Source organism: Schistocerca americana, chromosome 5 (assembly GCF_021461395.2).
Source record: "Schistocerca americana isolate TAMUIC-IGC-003095 chromosome 5, iqSchAmer2.1, whole genome shotgun sequence".
Taxonomy (NCBI): Eukaryota; Metazoa; Arthropoda; class Insecta; order Orthoptera; family Acrididae; genus Schistocerca; species Schistocerca americana.
Genome location: NC_060123.1, coordinates 706,855,245 through 706,879,854, shown reverse-complemented (window position 1 = coordinate 706,879,854; position 24,610 = coordinate 706,855,245). Strand labels below are relative to the sequence as shown.

General features: G+C 40.2%; 1 protein-coding gene across 1 annotated transcript in view; it reads right to left on the bottom strand.

Annotated features, from left to right (window-relative positions):
- LOC124615910 (zinc finger protein 442-like) overlaps positions 1-24,610 on the bottom strand; it is a 363,598-nt gene that overhangs the window by 297,799 nt on the left and 41,189 nt on the right. Inside the window, exon 3 of the mRNA XM_047144088.1 lies at positions 14,728-14,832. Coding sequence (XP_047000044.1) covers positions 14,728-14,832 — 105 coding nt within the window. The remainder of the gene's footprint in view (positions 1-14,727; positions 14,833-24,610) is intronic.

The window sequence follows — 24,610 nt, the reverse complement described above, 5'->3', positions numbered from 1 at the left end:
CACACACGGCACAAATGAAAGCTAGTGTCCGAGCTCCAAAGTCATACTTGGATCATTCCAGCTACTTGCATTTATCGCGAATCTCTCATCCAGGTCACAGTCCCATGCGACTGGAAAAAAAGGACAGGTGACTGTGTATGAGAAGGGCAAAAGAACAGACCAACAAAATTACAGACCAATATCCCTAACATTGGTTTGTTGCAGAATACTTGAACATATTCTCAGTTCGAATATAACAAATTTTCTTACCACTGAGAATATCTACATCAATCAGCATGGTTTTAGAAAGCATCACTCTGTGAGAAACTTAGCTTGCCCTTTTCTCACAAGGTATATTACGAACTCCCCCAATGAACCATGGACCTTGCCATTGGTGGGGAGGCTTGCGTGCCTCAGCGATACAGGTGGCCGTACCGTAGGTGCAACCACAACGGAAGGGTATCTGTTGAGAGGCCAGACAAACGTGTGGTTCCTGAAGAGGGGCAGCAGCCTTTTCAGTAGTTGCAGGGGCATCAGTCTGGATGATTGAGTGATCTGGCCTTGTAACACTAACGAAAACAGCCTTGCTGTGCTGGTACTGCGAACGGCTGAAAGCAAGGGGAAACTACAGCTGTAATTTTTCCCGAGGACATGCAGCTTTACTGTATGGTTAATGATGATGGTGTCCTCTTGGGTAAAATATTCCAGAGGTAAAATAGTCCCCCATTCGGATCTCCGGGCGGGGACTACTCAAGAGGACGTCATTATCAGGAGAAAGAAAACTGGCGTTCTACGTATCGGAGCATGGAATGTCAGATCCCTTAATCGGGCAGGTAGGTTAGAAAATTTAAAAAGGGAAATGGATAGGTTAAAGTTAGATATAGTGAGAATTAGTGAAGTTCGGTGGCAGGAGGAACAAGACTTTTGGTCAGGCGAATACAGGGTTATAAATACAAAGTCAAATAGGAGTAATGCAGGAGTAGGTTTAATAATGAATAAAAAAGTAGGAATGCGGGTAAGCTACTACAAACAGCATAGTGAACGCATTATTGTGGCCAAGATAGACACGAAGCCCAAGCCTACTACAGTAGTACAAGTTTATATGCCAACTAGCTCTGCAGATGACGAAGAAATTGAAGAAATGTATGATGAAATAAAAGAAATTATTCAGATAGTGAAGCGAGACGAAAATTTAATAGTCATGAGTGACTGGAATTCGGTAGTAGGAAAAGGGAGAGAAGGAAACGTAGTAGGTGAATATGGATTGGGGGTAAGTAATGAAAGAGGAAGCCGCCTGGTAGAATTTTGCACAGAGCACAACTTAATCATAACCAACACTTAGTTCAAGAATCACAAAAGAAGGTTGTATACATGGAAGAAGCCTGGAGATACTGACAGATTTCAGATAGATTATATAATGGTAAGACAGAGATTTAGGAACCAGGTTTTAAATTGTAAGTCATTTCCAGGGGCAGATGTGGACTCTGACCACAATCTATTGGTTATGAACTGTAGATTAAAACTGAAGAAACTGCAAAAAGGTGGGAATTAAAGGAGATGGGATCTGGATAAACTGAAAGAACCAGAGGTTGTACAGAGTTTCAGGGAGAGCGTTAGGGAACAAATGGCAGGAATGGGGGAAAGAAATACAGTAGAAGAAGAATGGGTAGCTTTGAGGGATGAAGTAGTGAAGGCAGCAGAGGATCAAGTAGGTAAACAGACGAGGGCTAGTAGAAATCCTTGGGTAACAGAAGAAATATTGAATTTAATTGATGAAAGGAGAAAATACAAAAATGCAGTAAATGAAGCAGGCAAAAAGGAATACAAACGTCTCAAAAATGAGATCGACAGGAAGTGTAAAATGGCTAAGCAGGGATGGCTAGGGGATAAATGCAAGGATGTAGAGGCTTATCTCACTAGGGGTAAGATATATACTGCCTACAGGAAAATTAAAGACACCTTTGGAGAAAAGAGAACCACTTGTATGAATATTAAGAGCTCAGATGGAAACCCAGTTCTAAGCAAAGAAGGGAAAGCAGAAAGGTGGAAGGAGTATATAGAGGGTCTATACAAGGGCGATGTACTTGAAGACTATATTATGGAAATGGAAGAGGACGTAGGTGAAGATGAAATGGGAGATATGATACTGCGTGAAGAGTTTTGAGAGCACTGAAAGACCTGAGTCGAAACAAGGCCCCGGGAGTAGACAACATTCCACTGGAACTACTGACGGCCTTGGGAGAGCCAGTCCTGACAAAACTCTACCATCTGGTGAGCAAGATGTATGAGACAGGCGAAATACCCTCAGACTTCAAGAAGAATATAATAATTCCAATCCCAAAGAAAGCAGGTGTTGACAGATGTGAAAATTACCGAACAATCAGTTTAATAAGTCACGGCTGCAAAATACTAACGCGAATTCTTTACAGACAGATGGAAAAACTAGTAGAAGCCGACCTAGGGGAAGATCAGTTTGGATTCCGTAGAAATATTGGAACATGTGAGGCAATACTGACCCCACGACTTATCTTAGGAGCTAGATTAAGGAAAGGCAAGCCTACGTTTCTAGCATTTGTAGAGTTAGAGAAAGCTTTTGACAATGTTGACTGGAATACTCTCTTTCAAATTCAGAAGGTGGCAGGAGTAAAATATAGGGAGCGAAAGGCTATTTACAATTTGTATGGAAACCAAATGGCAGTTATAAGAGTTGAGTGGCATGAAAGGGAAACAGTGGTTGGAAAGGGAGTGAGACAGGGTTGTAGCCTCTCCCCAATGTTATTCAATCTGTATATTGAGCAAGTAGTGAAAGAAACAAAAGAAAAATTTGGAGTAGGTATTAAAATCCATGGAGAAGAAATGAAAACTTGGAGGTTTGCTGATGGCACTGTTGTTCTGTCAGAGACTGTAAAGGACTTGGAAGAGCAGTTGAATGGAATGAACAGTGTCTTGAAAGGAGGATATAAGATGAACATCAACAAAAGCAAAACGAGGATAATGGAATGTAGTCAAATTAAGTCGTGTGATGCTGAGGGTATTAGATTAGGAAATGAGACACTTAAAGTAGGGGAGCAAAATAACTGATGATGGTCGAAGTAGAGAGGATATAAAATGTAGACTGGCAATGGGAAGGAAAGCGTTTCTGAGGAAGAGAAATTTGTTAACATCGAGTATAGATTTAAGTGTCAGGAAATCGTTTCTGAAAGTGTTTGTATGGCATGTAGCCATGTACGGAAGTGAAACATGGACGGTAAATAGTTTGGACAAGAAGAGAATAGAAGCTTTTGAAATGTGGTGCTACAGAAGAATGCTGAAGATTAGATGGGTAGATCACATAACTAATGAGGAGGTGTTGAAGAGGATCGGGGAGAAGAGAAGTTTGTGGCACAACTTGACTAGAAGAAAGGATCGGTTGGTAGGACATGTTCTGAGGCATCAAGGGATCACCAATTTAGTATTGGAGGGCAGTGTGCAGGGTAAAAATCTTAGAGGGAGACCAAGAGATGAATACACCAAGCAGATTCAGAAGGATGTAGGTTGCAGTAGGTACTGGGAGATGAAGAAGCTTGCACAGGATAGGGTAGCATGGAGAGCTGCATCAAACCAGTCTCAGGACTGAAGACCACAACAACAACATATTACGAACTATGGTTGAAGGGCAGCAGGCGGATTCAAAATTTCTAGATCGGCAGAACGGATTTGATATGCTGTTCCACTACAGGCAGTTAAAGAAGGTACAAGCATGAGGAATAGGTTCACAGATATGTGACTGTTCCAAGACTTCATAAGTTAGAGAACCCAGTACGTTGTCCTCGACAGCGAATATTCATCACGGACAAGGGTATCGTCAACAGTGCCCCAGGGAAGTGTGACAGAACTGCTATTATTCTCTACATACGTAAGTGATATGTTGGACAAGGTGGGCAGCAATCTGCAGTTGTTTGCTGATGCTGTGTTGTAAGGTAAGGTGTCAAAGTTGAGAGACGGTAGGAGGATACAAGATGACTTAGTCAAAATTTGTAGTTGATGTAATGAATTTTGGCTAACTCTAAACATAGAAAAACTGAAGTTAATGTGGTTGAGTATGAAGAACAAAACATAGACTGTTAGGATACAGCATAAGTAGTGTCCCGCTTGACAGTCATGTCATTTAAATACCTGGGGATAACTTTGCAAAGCAATATGAATTGAAACAAGGATTTGTGAATTGTAGTAGGAAATGCAAATGGTGAACTTCAGTTTAGTGGGAAAATTCTAGGGAAGTGTGGCTCCTCCTTAAAAGAGACCGCATATAGAATGGTATTGTAACCTACTCTTGAGTACTGCTTGAGAGTTTGGGATCCATACCAGGTCAGTTTAGAGAAAGATATCACAGCAATTCAGAAGTGAGCTGCTAGATTTATTACTGGTAGGTTCGAACAACATGCAAGTGTCACTGAGATCCTTCAGGAACTCATGGGAATCCCTGGAGCGAAGGTGACATTCTTTTCAAGGAACACTATTGAGAAAATTTGAAAACTGGCATCTGATGCTGACTGCACAACAATCCTATTGCCTTCAACATACATTGTGTGTAAGGACAATGAAGATAAGAGATTCAGTGCTCATACTACAGTCATTTTTCTCTCATTCTATTTGCGACTGGAATAGGAAAGGAGATGAACAGCAGTGGCACGGGCTACCCTCTGTCACACACTGTAAGGTGGGTTGCAGAGTATCAATGTTTATGTAGATGTAAGAGGTTGAAAAGACCAGACTTGCAGCACAGAGTTTCAGCAAAGCTCACAATTTGCAGCATTGCCCCAGAACTAATAGTGACCTCTTGGTTTTGAGTCGAGTGGAAGGACTGAACCATAAACTTTAAAAGTTCTATGACAAGTGAGGTTGGAACTACTAGGACTGGAACCATAGGGTTGAGATCTGTAGGATGCCCCTAAATGGGTCAAGTGTGCACTACACACCAGAGGCTGCTACCCAAGTAGCTGACTGTGTGGAGCAAACATGAGAATTTTTTGGATTAGGTAGTTCTCCATCCAATCCAGATAATGATAGCTGAAGGAAACCATAAGTATCAAAAGAGATGCCTCTTGCATGTGAGAGTATTAAAATCCTCGTGGTTAACTGCTGAAACATTCACAAGAAAGTACCGAGAGTCTTAAGTGCTCCTGAAAAGCAGTGAAGCTCACATAACACTGAGTACAGTAAACTAGTTGAAACCTTACATCGATAACAGCAAATTTTTATTACAAAGATAGGCTAATGGGAGATGGATTTGGTGTATTTGTCACAGTAGACCAGAAAATCAGATCCACTGGGATAGATATTGACACTGTATGTGATATTGTTTGGGCAAGATTCAGTATCAAAGTGGGCATAAAATAGCAACTGGATCCTTTTGTTGCCCACCAGACTCAACTCCTGATGTAACCAATAACTTCATAGAAAACCACAGTTTGCTTGTACGTAAGTCCCCCAATCATACTGCAGTCATCGGTGGAGACTTTAATCATCCAACAATCGATTGGGAAAATTACAGTTTTGTTACTGGCGGTTGTGACAAGACATCCTGTGAAAAAGTACTAAATGCCTTTTCTGAAAACTACCTAGAATAGATAGTTTGGAACCCCACTCACGATGGAGATATATTGGGTCTAATGGCAACAAAGAGACCTGACCTCTCTGAGAATGTCCATATAGAAACTGTTATCAGTGACCATGATGCAGTTGTGGCAGCGATGATTACCGAAGTACAAAGGGCAACTAAAATAAGCAGGAATACACAGATGTTCAATAAGTTAGATAAAAAGAAGCAATAGTGTCGTCATATCTTCATGATGAACTTGGTACTTTCAGAACAGGACAGGAGCATGTTGAGGAACTATGGCTAAAGTTTAAAAGACTAACTGATCATGCAATAGATAGATATATTCCCAGTGGAACAGTTTGTAATGGGAGGGACCCTCCATGGTATACAGTCTGTGTAAAGAGATTTATGAAGAAAAAGAGACTATTGCATAAGAGGTGTTAAACAAGGGGATAGAGAGGAGATGAATGAAACACTTTTGGCTGTGAAGAGATCAATGTGTGAAACTTTCAATGACTACCAATTTTTCACAAAACCTGAAGAAATACTGGTTGTATGTAAAAGCTGTGAGTGGCATCAGAGTTAGTGTCCAGTTACTTACAAATGAGACAGGAACTGAAACTGAGGGATGCAAAACACAAGCTGAAATGCTGAATTCCTTTTCAAATGTTCCTTTACAAGGCAAAACGCAGGAGTATTGCCCCAATCCTTGCACCACTGAAAATATGAGTGAAATAAGGGTTGGTGTCAATGGTGTTAAGAAACGGCTGAAATTGTTAAAACTGAACAAAGCTCCAGGGCCTAAAGGCATCTCTGTCACTCTCTACCTGAATTTGCATCTGAGGTAGCCTCTCTTCCAACTATAATCTACCATAGGTCCCTCGAATAAAAAACAGTGCCCAATAATAGGGGAGAAACTATAGGTCACATCCGTTAACAAAAAGGGTAATAGAAGTGATCCACAAAACTACTGACCGATATCCTTGACATCAATTAGTTATAGTATCTTAGAACATATTCTGACCTCAAACACAATGAAGTATCTCAAACAGAATGCACTGAGGATTTTTTGGTAAGGAGGATGCAGCATGTTATCTTGGATGGAGAGTCATCATCAGTCATCATCAGACATACAAGTGACTTCAGGTGTACCCCAGGGAAGTGTTTTGGGACCCTTACTGTTCATGTTGCATCTTAACAACCTTGTAGACAATACTAATCGTAGTTTCAGACTATCTGCAGATGGCACAGTTACCTATAGTGAAGTACTGCCTGAAAGAAGCTGCATACATATTCTATCAGATCTTGATGATTGGATGTGGAAGTAGTGCAAAGATTGGCAACTTGCTTTAAATGCTCAGAAATGTAAAATTATGCACTTCACAAAATGAAGAAACATAGTATCCTATGATTATATGCGGACAAGGAAAAATATTCCTAGGTTTTTCCAGTTAAAATTACATTTTTTACCATGTGAATGGAATGACTTTTTTCCTGGGTGAAAACACAGTTCACTTTTTCTGCATTAAGTGACTATACATTTCCCCTTGGAGCTGTAGAATTTACAGATCCTTTGAATAGTCAAGATATTATACAATAGCATAGAACTTCCAAGCAACTTAGGAAATGAAACCCAGCAAAAAACAACACATTTGCAAAAAACAACACATTTGCAAAGATTTTTGATGTACAGCAACATGTACACTGCATGCTTTTGTATTACCAAAGTATAAATACAAATTCTTCTAATTACAACATGATAGCTTTCGAAGCACTGAAATCGAGAGTGTGATGTGCTTTTGTTAGACAATCATATTTCATATTACATGATTTGCCAGCCACTGACAGTAGATATTCAGAGAATAGGACTTGTGATGTACTCAACCAATAGTAACATCACTGTTGAGTAGCGCGAACATACAAATAGGAAAAGTTAATGGATTAAATTAACATATATAGCAACATGACAAGCTAAGCTCTCACCTAAAATACTAATCATCACAATTTTTTTGCTGTTGTTTCTGAGGGTGGTGTTTGGGAGGATCCTAAGAGCACAGTTTAAATTGCAGCAGCTGAGTATTTCTGACAAGCACAATAATAAATTTCACTGCTGTACAATGAACATTATGTGAGTTACCTGACTGAATAAATGTTCTCAGAAGCACTTCGACACCAATTACATGTTTACTTGCTCAAGAACTCACCTGGGCACTTTTTTTAAGGGATAATTATATTTTTGCTGTCTTGACTGCATAATTTGTAATCTATGAAAGTACTAAATAAATATAAAAAAATCTATCTTCAAGATTGGTCTTTTTTAGCAGGTTACCCTTTAAGATATATCAAACATAAATATGCTGATAAATTTTAAATAATGGAATAATGGACTTCTGGGTCCATAAATTTTCTAAGTAGCTGCTCCTCAAAGTATTAACTTTTGAATGATAGTCAAATGCTCCATAACTGAAGAAATTAATCAGACATTCTCACATGAAACATAAGTCATCTTGCATAAAAGGAAATTCACTTTGAAAGTAACGCTTCCCGAGCCACCAACTGCAATATTTTCCCACAACCTGTTATACCCCCCCATGAACCATGGACCTTGCCATTGGTGGGGAGGCTTGCGTGCCTCAGTGATACAGATGGCCGTACCGTAGGTGCAACCACAATGGAGGGGTATCTGTTGAGAGGCCAGACAAACGTGTGGTTCCTGAAGAGGGGCAGCAGCCTTTTCAGTAGTTGCAGGGGCAACAGTCTGGATGATTGACTGATCTGGCCTTGTAACATTAACCAAAACGGCCTTGCTGTGCTGGTACTGCGAACGGCTGAAAGCAAGGGGAAACTACAGCCGTAATTTTTCCCGAGGACATGCAGCTTTACTGTATGATTAAATGATGGTGGCGTCCTCTTGGGTAAAATATTCCGGAGGTAAAATAGTTCCCCATTCGAATCTCCGGGCGGGGACTACTCAAGAGGACGTCGTTATCAGGAGAAAGAAAACTGGCATTCTACGGATCGGAGCATGGAATGTCAGATCCCTTAATCGGGCAGGTAGGTTAGAAAATTTAAAAAGGGAAATTGATAGGTTAAAGTTAGATACAGTGGGAATTAGTGAAGTTCGGTGGCAGGAGGAACAAGACTTTTGGTCAGATAATTACAGGGTTATAAATACAAAATCAAATAGCGGTAATGCAGGAGTAGGTTTAATAATGAATAAAAAAATAGGAGTGCGGGTTAGCTACTACAAACAGCATAGTGAACGCATTATTGTGGCCAAGATAGACACTACAGTAGTACAAGTTTATATGCCAACTAGCTCTGCAGATGATGAAGAAATTGATGAAATGTATGATGAGATAAAAGAAATTATTCAGGTAGTGAAGGGAGACGAAAATTTAATAGTCATGGGTGACTGGAATTCGTCAGCAGGAAAAGGGAAAGAAGGAAACATAGTAGGTGAATATGGATTGGGGGGGAAGAAATGAAAGAGGAAACCGTCTTGTAGAATTTTGCACAGAGCATAACTTAATCATAGCTAACACTTGGTTCAAGACTCATAAAAGAAGGTTGTATACATGGACGAATCCTGGAGATACTAAAAGGTATCAGATAGATTATATAATGGTAAGACAGAGATTTAGGAACCACGTTTTAAATTGTAAGACATTTCCAGGGGCAGATGTGGATTCCGACCACAATCTATTGGTTATGAACTGCAGATTGAAACTGAAGAAACTGCAAAAAGGTGGGAATTTAAGGAGATGGGACCTGGATAAACTGAAAGAACCAGAGGTTGTAGAGTGTTTCAGGGAGAGCATAAGGGAACAATTGACAGGAATGGGGGAAAGAAATACAGTAGAAGAAGAATGGGTAGCTCTGAGGGATGAAGTAATGAAGGCAGAAGAGGATCAAGTAGGTAAAAAGACTAGGGCTAATAGAAATCCTTGGGTAACAGAAGAAATATTGAATTTAATTGATGAAAGGAGAAAATATAAAAATGCAGTAAATGAAGCAGGCAAAAAGGAATACAAACGTCTCAAAAATGAGATCGACAGGAAGTGTAAAATGGCTAAGCAGGGATGGCTAGAGGACAAATGTAAGGATGTAGAGGCTTGTCTCACTAGGGTTAAGATAGATACTGCCTACAGGAAAATTAAAGAGACCTTTGGAGAAAAGAGAGCCACTTGCATGAATATCAAGAGCTCAGTTGGCAACCTAGTTCTAAGCAAAGAAGGGAAGGCAGAAAGGTGGAAGGAGTATATAGAGGGTTTATACAAGGGCGATGTACTTGAGGACAATATTACGGAAATGGAAGAGGATGTAGATGAAGATGAAATGGGAGATAAGATACTGTGTGAAGAGTTTGACAGAGCACTGAAAGACCTGAGTCGAAACAAGGCCCCGGGAGTAGACAACATTCCATTAGAACTCCTGATGGCTTTGGGAGAGCCAGTCATGACAAAACTCTACCATCTGGTGAGCAAGATGTATGATACAGGCGAAATACCCACAGACTTCAAGAAGAATATAATAATTGCAATCCCAAAGAAAGCAGGTGTTGACAGATGTGAAAATTACCGAACTATCAGTTTAATAAGTCAGAGCTGTAAAATACTAACGCGAATTCTTTACAGATGAATGGAAAAACTGGTAGAAGCAGACCTCGGTGAAGATCAGTTTGGATTCTGTAGAAATGTTGGAACACGTGAGGCAATACTAACCTTACGACTTATCTTAGAAGAAAGATTAAGAAAAGGCAAACCTACGTTTCTAGCATTTGTAGACTTAAAGAAAGCTTTTGACAACGTTAACTGGAATACTCTCTTTCTAATTCTGAAGGTGGCAGGGGTAAAATACATGGAGCGAAAGGCTATTTACAATTTGTACAGAAACCAGATGGCAGTTATAAGAGTCGAGGGGCATGAAAGGGAAGCAGTGGTTGGGAAAGGAGTGAGACAGGGTTGTAGCCTCTCCCCGATGTTATTCAATCTGTATATTGAGCAAGCAGTAACGGAAACAAAAGAAAAATTCGGAGTAGGTATTAAAATTCATGGAGAAGAAGTAAAAACCTTGAGGTTCGCCGATGACATTGTAATTCTGTCAGAGACAGCAAAGGACTCGGAAGAGCAGTTGAATGGAATGGACAGTGTCTTGAAAGGAGGATATAAGATGAACATCAACAGAAGCAAAACGAGGATAATGGAATGTAGTCAAATTAAATCGAGTGATGCTGAGGGGATTAGATTAGGAAATGAGACACTTAAAGTAGTAAAGGAGTTTTGCTATTTAGGGAGTAAAATAACTGATGATGGTCGAAGTAGAGAGGATATAAAATGTAGACTGGCAATGGCAAGGAAATTGTTTCTGAAGAAGAGAAATTTGTTAACATCGAGTATAGATTTAAGTGTCAGGAAGTCGTTTCTGAAAGTATTTGTATGGAGTGTAGCCATGTATGGAAGTGAAACATGGACGATAACCAGTTTGGACAAGAAGAGAATAGAAGCTTTCGAAATGTGGTGCTACAGAAGAATGCTGAAGATAAGGTGGGTAGATCACGTAACTAATGAGGAGGTATTGAATAGGATTGGGGAGAAGAGAAGTTTGTGGCACAACTTGACTAGAAGAAGGGATCGGTTGGTAGGACATGTTTTGAGGCATCAAGGGATCACAAATTTAGCATTGGAGGGCAGCGTGGAGGGTAAAAATCGTAGAGGGAGACCAAGAGATCAATACACTAAGCAGATACAGAAGGATGTAGGTTGCAGTAGGTACTGGGAGATGAAGAAACTTGCACAGGATAGAGTAGCGTGGAGAGATGCATCAAACCAGTCTCAGGACTGAAGACCACAACAACAACAACCTGTTATAAATGTAAACAATTGTGACATCAAGCACATCAAAAGCAGACTGTTGTTACGAAGTATTGCACAGTTTTCATCCTAAAGTCTTAGACATATTTCGCTGTGGGCTGACATCTGTATGTGCATTTGTTTTATTGTACCAAATAGTGCTAACAGGGTATATTGAACATATACAGATAAGAGCAACCTGAATGGTCACAGTTTTTTTGACCTGTAGGAGAGTGTGACAGGGATGCTGAAGGAAATGAATTGGCAAACTCTTGAAGATAGACATAAAACTACCCCAGAAAAGCCTAATTACATAGTTTACAGAGCCAACTTTAAATGATGATTTTAGAAGTATACTGCAACCCCCTACTTATCACTCACACAGGTATTGTGAGTATAAGATTAGATTAACTGCCGCACACATTCACATTCAGACATTTACACAATCATTCTTCCTGCAATCAACATGAAAATGGAAAGGGAAGAAACTGTAATACTGATACCATTGGATATGCCCTCTGCCATGCACTTCACAATGGTTTGCAGAGTACAGATGTACATGTAGATGGAGCTGTGATGTCGCCATCTTTAACCTTCTTCCAGGTTACACAAGGAAATGAAGAGATCAGCGATACAAAGTGCTAAATTATGACAGCAAAGTTTTGAGTTATTGCTTGTTACATATTAAATCTGTAAATTGTAGATCGCAATGGGCCTATTCATAACTTCTTCTACAAACTTTTATATTAGTTGTTCAGGTATGTAACCTATTGAATGGGTAAATCACCTTGAGGTTGAAGCTCTTTTGTCTGTGGTTGCTTTAACAATACATATGTTTTTGGATGGGGTCTGCCTTTAGCGAAACACAATTTTGTTTTTCATCCCAAACATGTTTAACTGCAGTTGCAGCATCATCAGTGGTTTTTTACTTTATTTTATAGCTGTTAAACATAAAAGAATGTTCTTTACTGTTTATATACATGTAAATATTAGCTTTTAAATTGTAATTAAAGATTTTTGAAGAGTACATAAAATTAACCTCTTAACCACATGGTGCAGTTTTCCTGCTGCATTATGTTTTTACAGTGTCTGTATTCTTTTACAGTTTGTCATCTGCAACCATACACAACTTAATGTAGACAAAATATTTATGCACCACTTGTTGTTTTGCATGGCACTATCACAAGCACAGGCTTACATTGATGTTTTAAGCACCATCTTGCTTCCCACTGTTGAAGAGCAATTTGAGGATGATGATTGCATCTTTCAACACAATCGTGCACGTGTTCATAATGCACAGCCTGAGATAGAGTGATTGCTCGACAATAACTTCCCTGTAATGGACTGGCCTGCACAGAGTCCTGACCAGAATCCTATAGAACACCTTTAGAATGTCTTAGAATGCTGACCTCGTGCCAGGCCTCACCAACCGACATCAATACTTCTCCTCAGTGCAGCACTCCATGAGGAATGGGCTGCGATTCCCCAAGAAACCTTCCAACACCTGATTGAACATATGCCTGTGAAGTAGAAGCTGCCATCAAGGCTAAGGGTGGGCCAACATCATACTGAATTCCAGCATTACCAATGGAGGGTGCCACAAACTTGTAAGTCATTTTCAATCAGATGTCCTGATACTTTTGATCACATAGTGTATATATATCATTGCATTCATATGTTTTTAACATTAAAGAATTCCTCAGAATTTTAACAAATACTGTGTCTGAAATTTTTGAAGTTACACCGGTTGCAACATAATGCCAAGCCACACTTGCGGTATCTTCAACATCGGATGTAATCAATGAGTAATCAGACTCTGCACGGATCACGCAACTTTAACCAACATGATAAGGAGGTAACAGTGATCTGGTCTTGATGATCAATTAGTAAAAACAGTAAAGATCACAAAACATCTCATTTATCAAAATGAACAGTTTCGGCACATGTAATCAGCCATCTTCAGATCATGAGCACCATTTGGCTGGAGCTGGCGGCATGGAGAACAGCTGCCTGTGGTCACAATGGTAACTGCAGCTACCGTTACCATTTCTGTTGTGACCATATGCTGCTGTTCATCATGCAACCAGCTCCAACCAAATAGTGTTCATAATCTCCAGATGGCCTATTAAACATGTTGAAACAGGCCATTTTAATAATTCTGTGATCTTCTTTGTTTTTACTAACTGGAATGGATAATTGTCTTCAATAACATCCTCGTAAAGCACTCACCTCTGTACTCGATTACAATATTTAAACATCACTGCCATATTGAGAGTGATACCCAAAAATATGAGCATAAGTAAGATAAGGCAAAACAATATATACAGTGCAGAAACACTTTTTAGCTGTTCTGACAGCACTACTTGTGACAGCATGCAGTGCAGCTGAAATCAAAACAGGAAGCTTGATCAGGCCACTTGATCATTTGATTGAGCATTAGCACATTCTTCTGCTGACCACTTCAAGTCATTCAGGGCACCTTAGAGCTGGCAATTTCATTCCCTCCCCAAATTCACTTCTGTCATAGTTAACTTACACCTACAACTCTTAGTCCACTAACTCCCATCCTGCATTTACCACATTAAGCATTTACAAGAAAATTCAAAATAGTTGACTGTTGCACTCCCAACAAAACAGTGTCCCATGTTACTCATGCCATTCTAAACCAATATTCTGCATGCAAGTAATGCAGACAGTTCACAAGTTCCCAGGACTGAGGCAATAAGAACTTCTAAATCACTGACAAATGAGTTTTGCCTGGTTATTTAGTCAAAATAGGATCCATTTCATCTTGTACATCACAGCATGAGTTTTCAGTATCGCCGTGGCTTCTTTCCTTCAGAACCAAATTGAATTTGCTAACAGCTATCTGGTTTAATTGACCAAATCCAATCCTGAATGTTTCAGGTGTGTATTCAGTTTTGGGTTAACACTGATTTATCCATCACAAATGACAAATTCGAAAAAAAAAAAAAGTAATTCCATATCTCAATTGTAGTATCTGGTGGCTGTCTGTAAAAGGCAACTCATGTGTACCTGAGAATAAATTTATTATATCTATTAAAAAGACTAGACCATCTTGATAACAAGCTTTCCCAGAAAAAATAATGACCACTTATGATTGAACAGTGTGCATTATAAATGAGGAACTTTTTATTTCCTTACCTACTGAACGTTGTACCTTACAAACATAAATCAATTTTTTTTTTAAAGTGAAAATTATGTTTTGGGACACTCAATGCATATTTTTTGTGTAACTGTGGCCAGGGGGGAGGGTAGGTTAAATGTAAATTTGTTCTTATTTTTTTGTTTCACCTTGCTTATGTTCCTTTTTGTGAAGTACAAACAACTGGAAAGAAGTGAAATGCTTCTTGCATTTCCCACACTGGAAAAGATCATCCTCATCAACTGGACTCGTATCTGAAAAAAGAAGAGAGACAGAGACTTTTAAAATTAAACATGCACAACATGAAAAAAAGACTAACTGCTATTGTTACCTTCTGCACAGTCTAAGTTCAACAATTTTCACTGATTCAAGATTATAAGAGTTGGATAGCAGGATATTACTGCACAGATTTTTCACAATATGGAACTGAATTTTGTTGAGGATGCATAAGGTAAGAGACAGACATTTACTGGTGGTCTAATAGAGAGAAATGGATGTTTCGATAATTTCTTCAGGATAAGAAGTGAGCAAAGACCAGATTGGGAAAAAACAGTTATATGAGAGAAGAAGAAGGTGCATATTTATTTATTTATTTATTTATTTATTTAACCTGGCAAGATTAGGGCCATCAGGCCCTCTCTTACATCTAACCAGGCATTCTACTTATTTTACATTCATATGTTTTAGTAGGCATGTTAAACTACATCTAGTACAAAAAGTGAAATAAACAATTTGACAGGTACACCTGGAAAAATACATACATATAGAGTTTATATTCTTAGGTCACAAGTACTGTTATAATTAGACATTATTGAAGAGACAGATTTTAGATAGGAGTGCTGGCAGCAGGGAGTATGAGGGAGACTCATGGTGAAGGGAGGAGAAGAATAGAGACATGATGAAACATAATTAAGGAAATATAAAGGAAAAGAAGATTGCGTGGCTAATAGAGATAGATGAAGAGGAAGGCATCTCAGGAGCAAGATAGGAGACGCTAGCTTTGCTATTTGACAGATGAGAGGATTGGCTTGGTACATTAATTTTGTGGAGAACTTTATGAGGATGATAGTAGGAAATGCTTCAACTTCTTCTTAAAAGCAGCAGGAGATCGAATTTTGCGCAAGGTAAGGAGCAGTTTGTTCCAGAGGCGGACAGCGGCAACTGAGAAGGAGTTTGCAAAAGTTTTTGTTTTGTGAGTGGGCACAGTTAGGATACCAAATAAGAGTGACCTCGTGTTTCGATTATGATGACATGACAGGTTTTTAATCTCTGAAGCAAGGTACTGGGGTGCTTGCGCAACGAGGAGTCGGTGGAGTAGACATAGAGTGTGGTAGTCACGCAATTTGTCCGGCCGCAGCCACCCTAGCTCGGAGTATGAAGCACTAACATGATCATATCGGCGAATGTTGCAGGTGTAACGCACACAGGCATTCATGGTTAACTCTAGCCGTCTTTTGTTTTCACTACTCATGCCTTGTTGAATCACATCACAATAGTGGAGGTTCAGTAGAACGAGTGCTTGCACTAGCTGGCGTTTCAAGTCCTGTGGAAATATGTTCCGAAACTTTTTGAGAGCATAGAGACAAGCAGACGTCTTTCGGCACACTGCGACTGTATTCTCCGCCCAGTTGAGATGCTCATCCAAAGTTACACCCAAGTTCTTCACTGTTTTCTGATATGGTATTGGAGTACCGTCGAGCAGAATAGGAGGTAGCCGTTCGCGGAAATCTGAACTTATTAATTTCTGATGGGCTATTACGATTACTTGCGTCTTTTTTGCATTTAGTTTAAGCCCCAGGTTTTTCGCCCATGTCACTACTGAAGACAGATCATCATTCATCTGAGCAATTGCAGTGTTTACATCTTCAGGTCTGACGCTTAGGTAGATCTGGAAGTCGTCGGCATAGAAATGATATTTACAGGAGGACAGAACCGACGAAATATCGTTGACATATAAAGAAAACAAAAGTGGTCCTAAGACTGATCCTTGTGGCACTCCCGAGGAAACATATTTCCTGGAAGATTTTTCATTTACGCAGACAACACATTGCTGTCTGTCTTTTAAGTAGCTTTCAAACCATCTCATTGCACTATCAGAGAAATTAAGCTGTTGCATTTTTCTGAGCAATATGTCAAAGTTAACAGTGTCAAAAGCTTTGCTGAAGTCCAGTAGCGTCAATATTGTTGCCTTTCGATTGTCGATGGCATATTTCAGGTCATCAGTTACTCTAATTAGAGCAGTGTTTGTGCTGTGATGTTTACGGAAACCGGATTGAAATTTGTCATATAGGCTGAATTCATGCAAGTGTTCAGTGATTTGGTCATGAACAATATATTCAAGTGCTTTGGAAACAGCAGGCAGTATGCTAATTGGTCGGTAATCACTAGGCAGTTGCGGGTTTTCGATCTTAGGGATGGGTCGAATTAGGCTTCTTTTCCATGCAGTGGGATATATTCCGTTCACGAGGGAAAAATTAAATATGTAAGTTAAGACAGGTACTAAGATATCGGCAACATTCTTAATCATGGTTATACCGATACTGTCGTTGCCTATTGCATCAGAAGAGATTCTCATTACTGCTTTTCTTGCCGTATTTGTTGTTACATGTTTTAGATGGAAGGTATCGTTGTTAGTTATCCTGTTTGGGGATTCTTGTGGACGGTAATTATCAGCTGTGCTGGTATTCAGAGGTGCAGAGAAGAATTCATTTAATTCGTTAGCTGACACATGAAAAGTAGTTTCCGATTTTGCTTTTCCGACCCCCAAGCTACGGAGATTCTTCCATAGAGTCGTGGGCGTCAGATCGCTGCATAGAAGGAAGCGAGCGTGCCTGATTTTAGCATTGTGAATGCATTGTTTCACTCTGTTCCGTAGCTTTCTATATTCTTCGAAACGCTCGGGTTTCGGATCTGCTTTGAAACGCCTGTGGGCAGCATCCCTATTAGTCATCATTTGACGTAATTCAGCTGTCAGCCATGGAGCAGGAGGTTTTCTTACACGGATTGTGTGCACAGGTGCATGTTTGTCATAGAGGGCAGTGAGTTTATCACCAAGTTCATTAATTTAACCGCCGATTGTGGGTTTTCTGATTATTTGATGCCATGAGATTTCTGAGCAATCGGCTGTTAGAGCATCAAGGTCAATACGTTTCATGTTCCTACAAGTTATGTAACGCGATTTGATCCTTGGGGGCTGCACAGAGTAGGCCAGGAATATTACATCATGTGCTGAGAGGCCAGGGGCCGATGTTTGACCAACATCTCTTACTTTGTCAGTCTGTTTCGTTGCGATTACGTCTATAAGAGTATGACTGTGCGCCGTATGGTGTGTAGGTTGTAATGGAAGAATGTTCATGCTATTGCAACTAAACAGTCTTCTTAGGTTTATTGCGGAGGGAGTGTCTCTTAGCAGGTCTATGTTCAAGTCACCCATTACGATGACATGTTCGTATTGACACTGAAGTGAATGTAATTCCGACTGGAAGGAACTCATTGAGCTTATTTTTGGCGGCTTGTACACGACGCCAGTCAAGAACTTCCGACTTTGTATATTTATTTCAATGAACATGAATTCAGCCTCTTTTTCTTCAGCAGGATTTGACGTACATAAGACTTTCGCTTTGAGCTCTGTTCGTATATACGTGCCGACCCCGCCACCTCGCTTTTTTGATCTGTCTGCTCTAAGAAATGTGTACCCTGGGATATGAAAAGATGCAGAGGATATGTGTGGTTTCAACCACGTTTCGGATAAGAGGATTATGTGGTAGTTTAGTTGGTTGAAGAGGAGGCTAAGTTCTTCGTAATGCGCAGGTAAAGACTGGATGTTGCAGTGAGCTGCTAAAAGCTCTGACGCGTTCCGCTGAGCAGCCTGGAGTAGGGTGGCAGACTGGTTTGTCCCTTTGTTAGGCACTACCTGCTGCGAGGGGCACTGGCCGCTGCTTCCGCCAAGTGACATAACACAGGGGTGTCCGAGATTTTGCGCGCCCTGTTTGTGACACCGCGAGTGCCGAAAGAACGGTGACTGCTAAAGATTTCCTGAGGTTGCGGGAGTATAGAAAATTGATTAGTGGTATTCGGTGCAAGGAGAATATGACCAAAATAGTAACGGCTGTGTGTCACTGTGTATCCTCTGTCGTAAGGGGAGAAATGTAATTAGCGTATTTGAAACAGCTTAGGGTGGAAATAAGGGAGAGGGGAGTGATTTAAGAGGCCGATGCTGCCAGCAGAGAGAAGTAAGCTTAATAATTAATAGATTATCGTAGGAAGCTAGAATTGAATTGAAATTTACTAGAGTGATACTGGTAGTGATTATCGTAGGAAGCTACAATTAGATTGAAATTTGATAAAGTGATACTGATAGTGATTTTGTTATGAACAATTTAAACCGAAGAGATGGGTGATTAATGTACTAAAGGAGAGACTAATAATTGCAATAGAACTATTTCAGAACGGAAGAGAATAAACTGAGAAAATGAAAAAAAGTATTAGCAGTAACTAAAATTAAGTAATGGTTAGAGCTACAGACACAAAAAAAATAGTGAAAAGTTAATACAGTTACAAAAACAATTAGTTGAAGGTACAAATATGGGTATAATTAAAAAATTAATAAAATTACAAGACTATATCTGAGTATTGGGGCTGTTACAATTGCAAATGGTGTTAAGTTTGCACTTTTGGCTCGAGTAGCTTCACTTAATACTATTCAGTTCTGTCATGTTTGTGACTGTCTTCTTTTCAGCTGCTGTCTTAATGATTACTCGGCCATCCTGAGTCCACACATTCTGAAGCCCGAAATGAGATATGGCACTGTTTAAAATCTTTAGCCGTTCGTGTGTCAGATCTTCCCTTATTGTAAGCCCTGTCCTTGCTAACTTCTTCTTCTGGGTAAAGATCTCTGCCCTTTTTCGGTACGAGACAAATTTAATTATTATTGGACGAGGTTTGGTGGGATCTGGTAGTTTTCGTCCCACCCGATGGCTCCTGTCAATGTCTGCCTTGGTCACTTCAACGCCTAATTTTTCACGCGCAACCTGTATAATCAGGTTGTCCGTGTCTTCTTCCTTATTTTCTACTACTCCAAACAGTCGTAGACTATTTCGCCTTTGGTACTGTTCTAGTTCGTCAGTTGCGGCAGATAGTTTCACTTCCAACTCTCGTGCCTTTTTCTCGTATTCAGACACAGACTTTTTTAGTGCTGTAATTTCGGCAGTATTGGCCTCAACAGTTTCACGCATTTTGGCCAATACTGCTGCCGTTTCAGTATCTGATATAGTGCCTGCTATCAGATCGAGATTGTTTTTATCACGAAGCACAGCGTTTACCTCAGAGCGGACCAGCTCCGCTATACCGGGAGCCGCGGCCGCACCTTCCGCCAAGAGCGGGCCCGCTGCACCTGCTGCTTCCCCGCTGCTGGACGCGCTGCTGTTCACTCTTCTGTTTACCATTTTCTCGAAGATATTGGCGGAGCACAGAAAAAAAATAGCACTACTGCACAGAACACTGTTGTTTTCACGATTTCCACTTGTACTAGACAACACCACCTGCGAGAACACCTTCGAATTCAACTAAATTTCCCGAGCCGAACTTAACACGTGTTACACTGCAGCCGCCATGTCTAGAATGATAGTGCTACATCTATAAAATTCCATATTTGGAATTTTTGTTACTACTAATAATAATTAAGAAGTTCAGTCACACTAAGAGTGCATATAGCAAGGCTACTGCCTATGAACTGGGACCAGCTTGTACGCACCTCTCCTGGTAATGAGAGAAATGCCCATGTGACATAAAGAGGATCAAAATATCCTCAGGGAATAAAAGTGAAAAGATAGAAGGGATGTCAGCAGAAAATGAAGTAGCAACAAAGTTAGAAGGATTGAAGCTTAAGCTTACAAATGAGACCAGCAGAAAAATGAAGAAGAGCCAAATAGATGATTGAAAACACAACAGAGATATATTAATTCATTTCTATAATCAGTCTCATTAAATTCCACTATCAACAATATGATAAGGATAGACTGGTACTCACCACAGAGGAACCATTAAGTCGCAGACAGATGTAATAAAAGGCTGCAAAGCTTTTAGTTTTGGACAAAAGAGTCATTTCTCAGAAGCAGAAAGAAACACACACACACACACACACACACACACACACAGCTACTGTCTACAGCTACTCAGACCAGAGCAGCCATATTTTGTGTGTGTGTGTGTGTGTGTGTGTGTGTGTGTGTGTGTGTGTGTGTGTGCGTGTGTGTGTGGCCTTCTGAAGGAGGACTTCTTTTTCTGTAAGCTAAAGGGCTAAAGGTTTAGTAGCCTTTTCATTGTGTCTGTCACGACTCAGTGCCTCCTATATGTGAAGAACAGCAATCTACCCCTTTCGTATTATTGTTACTTCAGCATGGATATTCCATTGTCGTTTAAATTCCACTATCATTCACATTTTCAAAAAGAAATGAAATGCCAAAGAAGTCTTTTGTTAATTACTACATATAATTTGTTGGAGAACAAACCAGAAAGCTCAATTTCTAATCACATCAACCCCAGTCCTATACGTCAACATTCCATAATCATCAAAAAACACACTGTTCATACAGATTCTGTAGCATCACATCTAAAACACATCCATTTATTCCTTCTCTGATTTTCCCAAAGTCCATTATTCACTTTTACACAATGTTGTGCTCCAGATGTACAACGCTTAGTAAAAGTTTTAATTGTAGCCCTGAAAAAATAAAATTACATAATTGATTGTTGGTTTGTTCTGTAAAATTTCCGGAGAACTGCCATATGTCCGCAGCTTGCTCATACAATATTTCAGCACCGAGTCTTCTGCTGATCTTCAGGTGAACAGTGACGTGCAGTACAGTAAGCTCCCCAATTTAAGGTACTGCAGGCACAGGCGTGGTGTCATAGTTGGCAGTGTGCATGCATTGCTTGAGCACATGTGCTTCTGCTGTAAGTCTGTGCACTGCTTCGTGTGACCTCAGTGGTAGAAACTCACCTCTTCATATCACAGTAAGATTGCAGGACAATGTCCAACATGAAGTTTCACTATAATGAGGACCCATGCAGCATTTAAACGGAAAAAACCATCTTGATTTATAAGGGATTCACACTGTTGTATTTCAACTGATTCTTTGATGACTGAGCTCCAAAAGTTTGACATATGGGCCACAATCTTTATTTCATCATATTTAATTGAATGACCAGTGGAAATACAGTGTTCAGCAAAAATTGGAGAAGGTGAGTATGCCACTGACGTTCTATAATGCAACCCTGCACAGCATACGTAATTTGCCCTATGTAAAATCTGCCATATTCACATGGAGTCCTGTGCACAATACCTGCTTTGAGCAACTCTAAGTCATCTTTAACAGGTCCCAAAAGCACTGACATCTTGGAAGGAGGTCAAAAGATTACTTTAACTTTATGTCTTCTTAATATCCTGCCTGTTTTAGCTGAACCATTTTCAATGTATGGCAAACAAGAAGTTGTTCTGAAGGCCTCATCCTCTTCCTTCTTCTGTCATTTGTACATATATAGTGGTCTGTGTACTCATTGAGATGAATATCCACTGTTTAGGAACACAGTTTAAGCACAGGTCCACTTGGTTTTATGCCCCTTTCTCATCTGACAGTGTGTCATGTTTTCTGTCCAATTTTGTGATGTGTTGGTTCTCCAATTCTTCTAGGGAATTAGTAATTTTTTAGTTCAACAGTTGTAAAAGATAATCAGCAGGGTTAATTTAAAGTTATTTGTTCACTGCCCTGAAATACACTGCGCCAGCCAAATTGCAGTCCCACTGTGAATGCTGTTCTTGAATGCAGGATGAGTTGCTTAATGTTTGTAAGCAGCTAGAAATCACCCTGACCACTGTCAAAAAATTTGCAGCTGCTCTTAATCTGTCTTGGAAGAACTCTAGACAGTCATGTATCTGTGGTACTGGTACCAAAGGTATCTCAAGCACTTTCCTCTCCTGTGGATCCTGTCTCCTTTGCAGAAAGTACAAGATATGTCTTTACTCATCCACTTGTCTGCTAGTGGCATGCTAATGGTAGATAGTCCTGCACGCATCAGGCAGGGACCAGTTTGGGCTCGAGGTGTTATACAAACCCCCCAACCAACAAGTTCTAGATGTTGTCTTAAGCTGAAACTGAACCAGTGGGGAAATAGGTTTTGCTCAGCATCAAGAGGAGGCAAATGCAAAAGGATAGGGTCTATTAACCATCGGCAATTCAAATGTATGGCAAATGATGGTACCCCTTTAGGTAATGGCAACAAGGGACAGAAGGAGAGGACACCAAGTGCACCAGTGTGCCTGGGGCCCTCATTAACATGTTGAAGTGGCTATTCCACAGCCACTGAGGGAATAGAATGCAACCAACTGCAGATTGTGGAGCATTTTGGAACAAACGATGCGTGTCATATGGGCTCCGAGATCATACTTGGATCATTCCAGCAACTGGCAGAGGAAGTTGAGAAGACTGGCCTTACCACACAGGATTTCAATGAAGCTCACAATTCACAGCATTGTGCCCATAACTGATCATAGCCCCATGGTTTTGAGCTGAGTGGAAGGACTGAATTACAGACTTTGAAAGTCCTGCGACAAGCTAGTCTGTGATTTCCTGGAATTGCACCATAGGGTTGAGGATGGTACGACGCTTCTAAATGGGTCAGGTGTGCACTACACATTAGAGGCTGCTACCAAGATAGTTGACTGCGTGTGGGGTGCACACAAGGGGTTTTTTTTTTTTTTTTTTTTAAGGTCAGACAACTGTACAGGGTGGCAGCCAGTCAAGGAATATTTTAGGGAATTGGTTTGAAAAATTTCTTTCACACAGCCAGTCAAATCTTTTTCTCCGAGAGCAACTTCCACTGTGCCTACAAGACAGAAGTTTCCTGCCTTTCAGAACCGAGGCTGTTCCGTACAGTTAAAGCTGCTGACAAGAGATGCATTGAGCCCTCTGCTGAAACTATTAGCAAATTCATGCCATCCGTTTTAGCCAATAGCGTTCGTGGGATACTGGTCACGTGTGTGGACACTAGAGGATTCTGCAGTACATAACACAGTTGCTTCTCTCCCTTGTGACCCAGACCTTGAACAGAACAGACATCGTTTTTGGGAGGCAGAGCCTCTGGCTCTGCGCCCCATGACCGGCCACCAACATAACTCAACATGAACCACTTCCCCTTCTGTTGCCCACTTAGTTGTTCATCCTTCTAGACTGGCCTAAATCTGGTAACTTCCGACTCTAGGTGCGCCCCTTGTACACTGTACATTGAAATATGTTCTCTGTATTTTACTAAATTTCCTATTCTGTCATTTAACGGCAGCCCTGGATGCCCCCTCCAAGTCCTGACTCCTCATTCTCCTGTACACTGTCATAATGAGCAGGATGTAACAACCCTTTCCCCCTTCCCTGCCCATGTACACAACTTTCTGTCCAATCCAGATAACGGTAGTTGTAGAAAACCCAAAAGTATAAGTCTAAGAACAAAAGAAAACCTCTCATAGGTTAGTGTATTAAATTCCTAGTGGTTAACTGCCAAAGCATTTGCAACAAAGCAACATAGTCTGAAGTGTTCCTGAAAAGCAATGAAGCTCACACGACACTAGGTACAAAAAGCTGGTTGAAACCTGAAATTGATAGCAGTGAAATTTTTGAGAAAATTTAAGTGCATATTGAAAAGAGAGTTTAATGGGAAAAGGAGGTGGCATCACAGTAGAGAAGAAACACAAATTTACTGAGATAGAAACTGAAGCTGCATGTGAGACTGATTGTGCACCACTCAGTGCCAGGGTGGGCATAAAATGGTAATTGGATCCTTCTATTGCCCACAAGACTAATCTCCTGAAGTAAATGATAATTTTTGATGAAACCTCAGTTTGCTTGTACATAAATCACAATCCAATTATTGGTAATGACCAAATGAGAAACTTAGTTTTGTTAGCGATGGGCATGACAAGAGACCCAGTGAAACATTGTTAAATACCTTATCTGGAATTACTTTTGAATGCACTACGAGAAC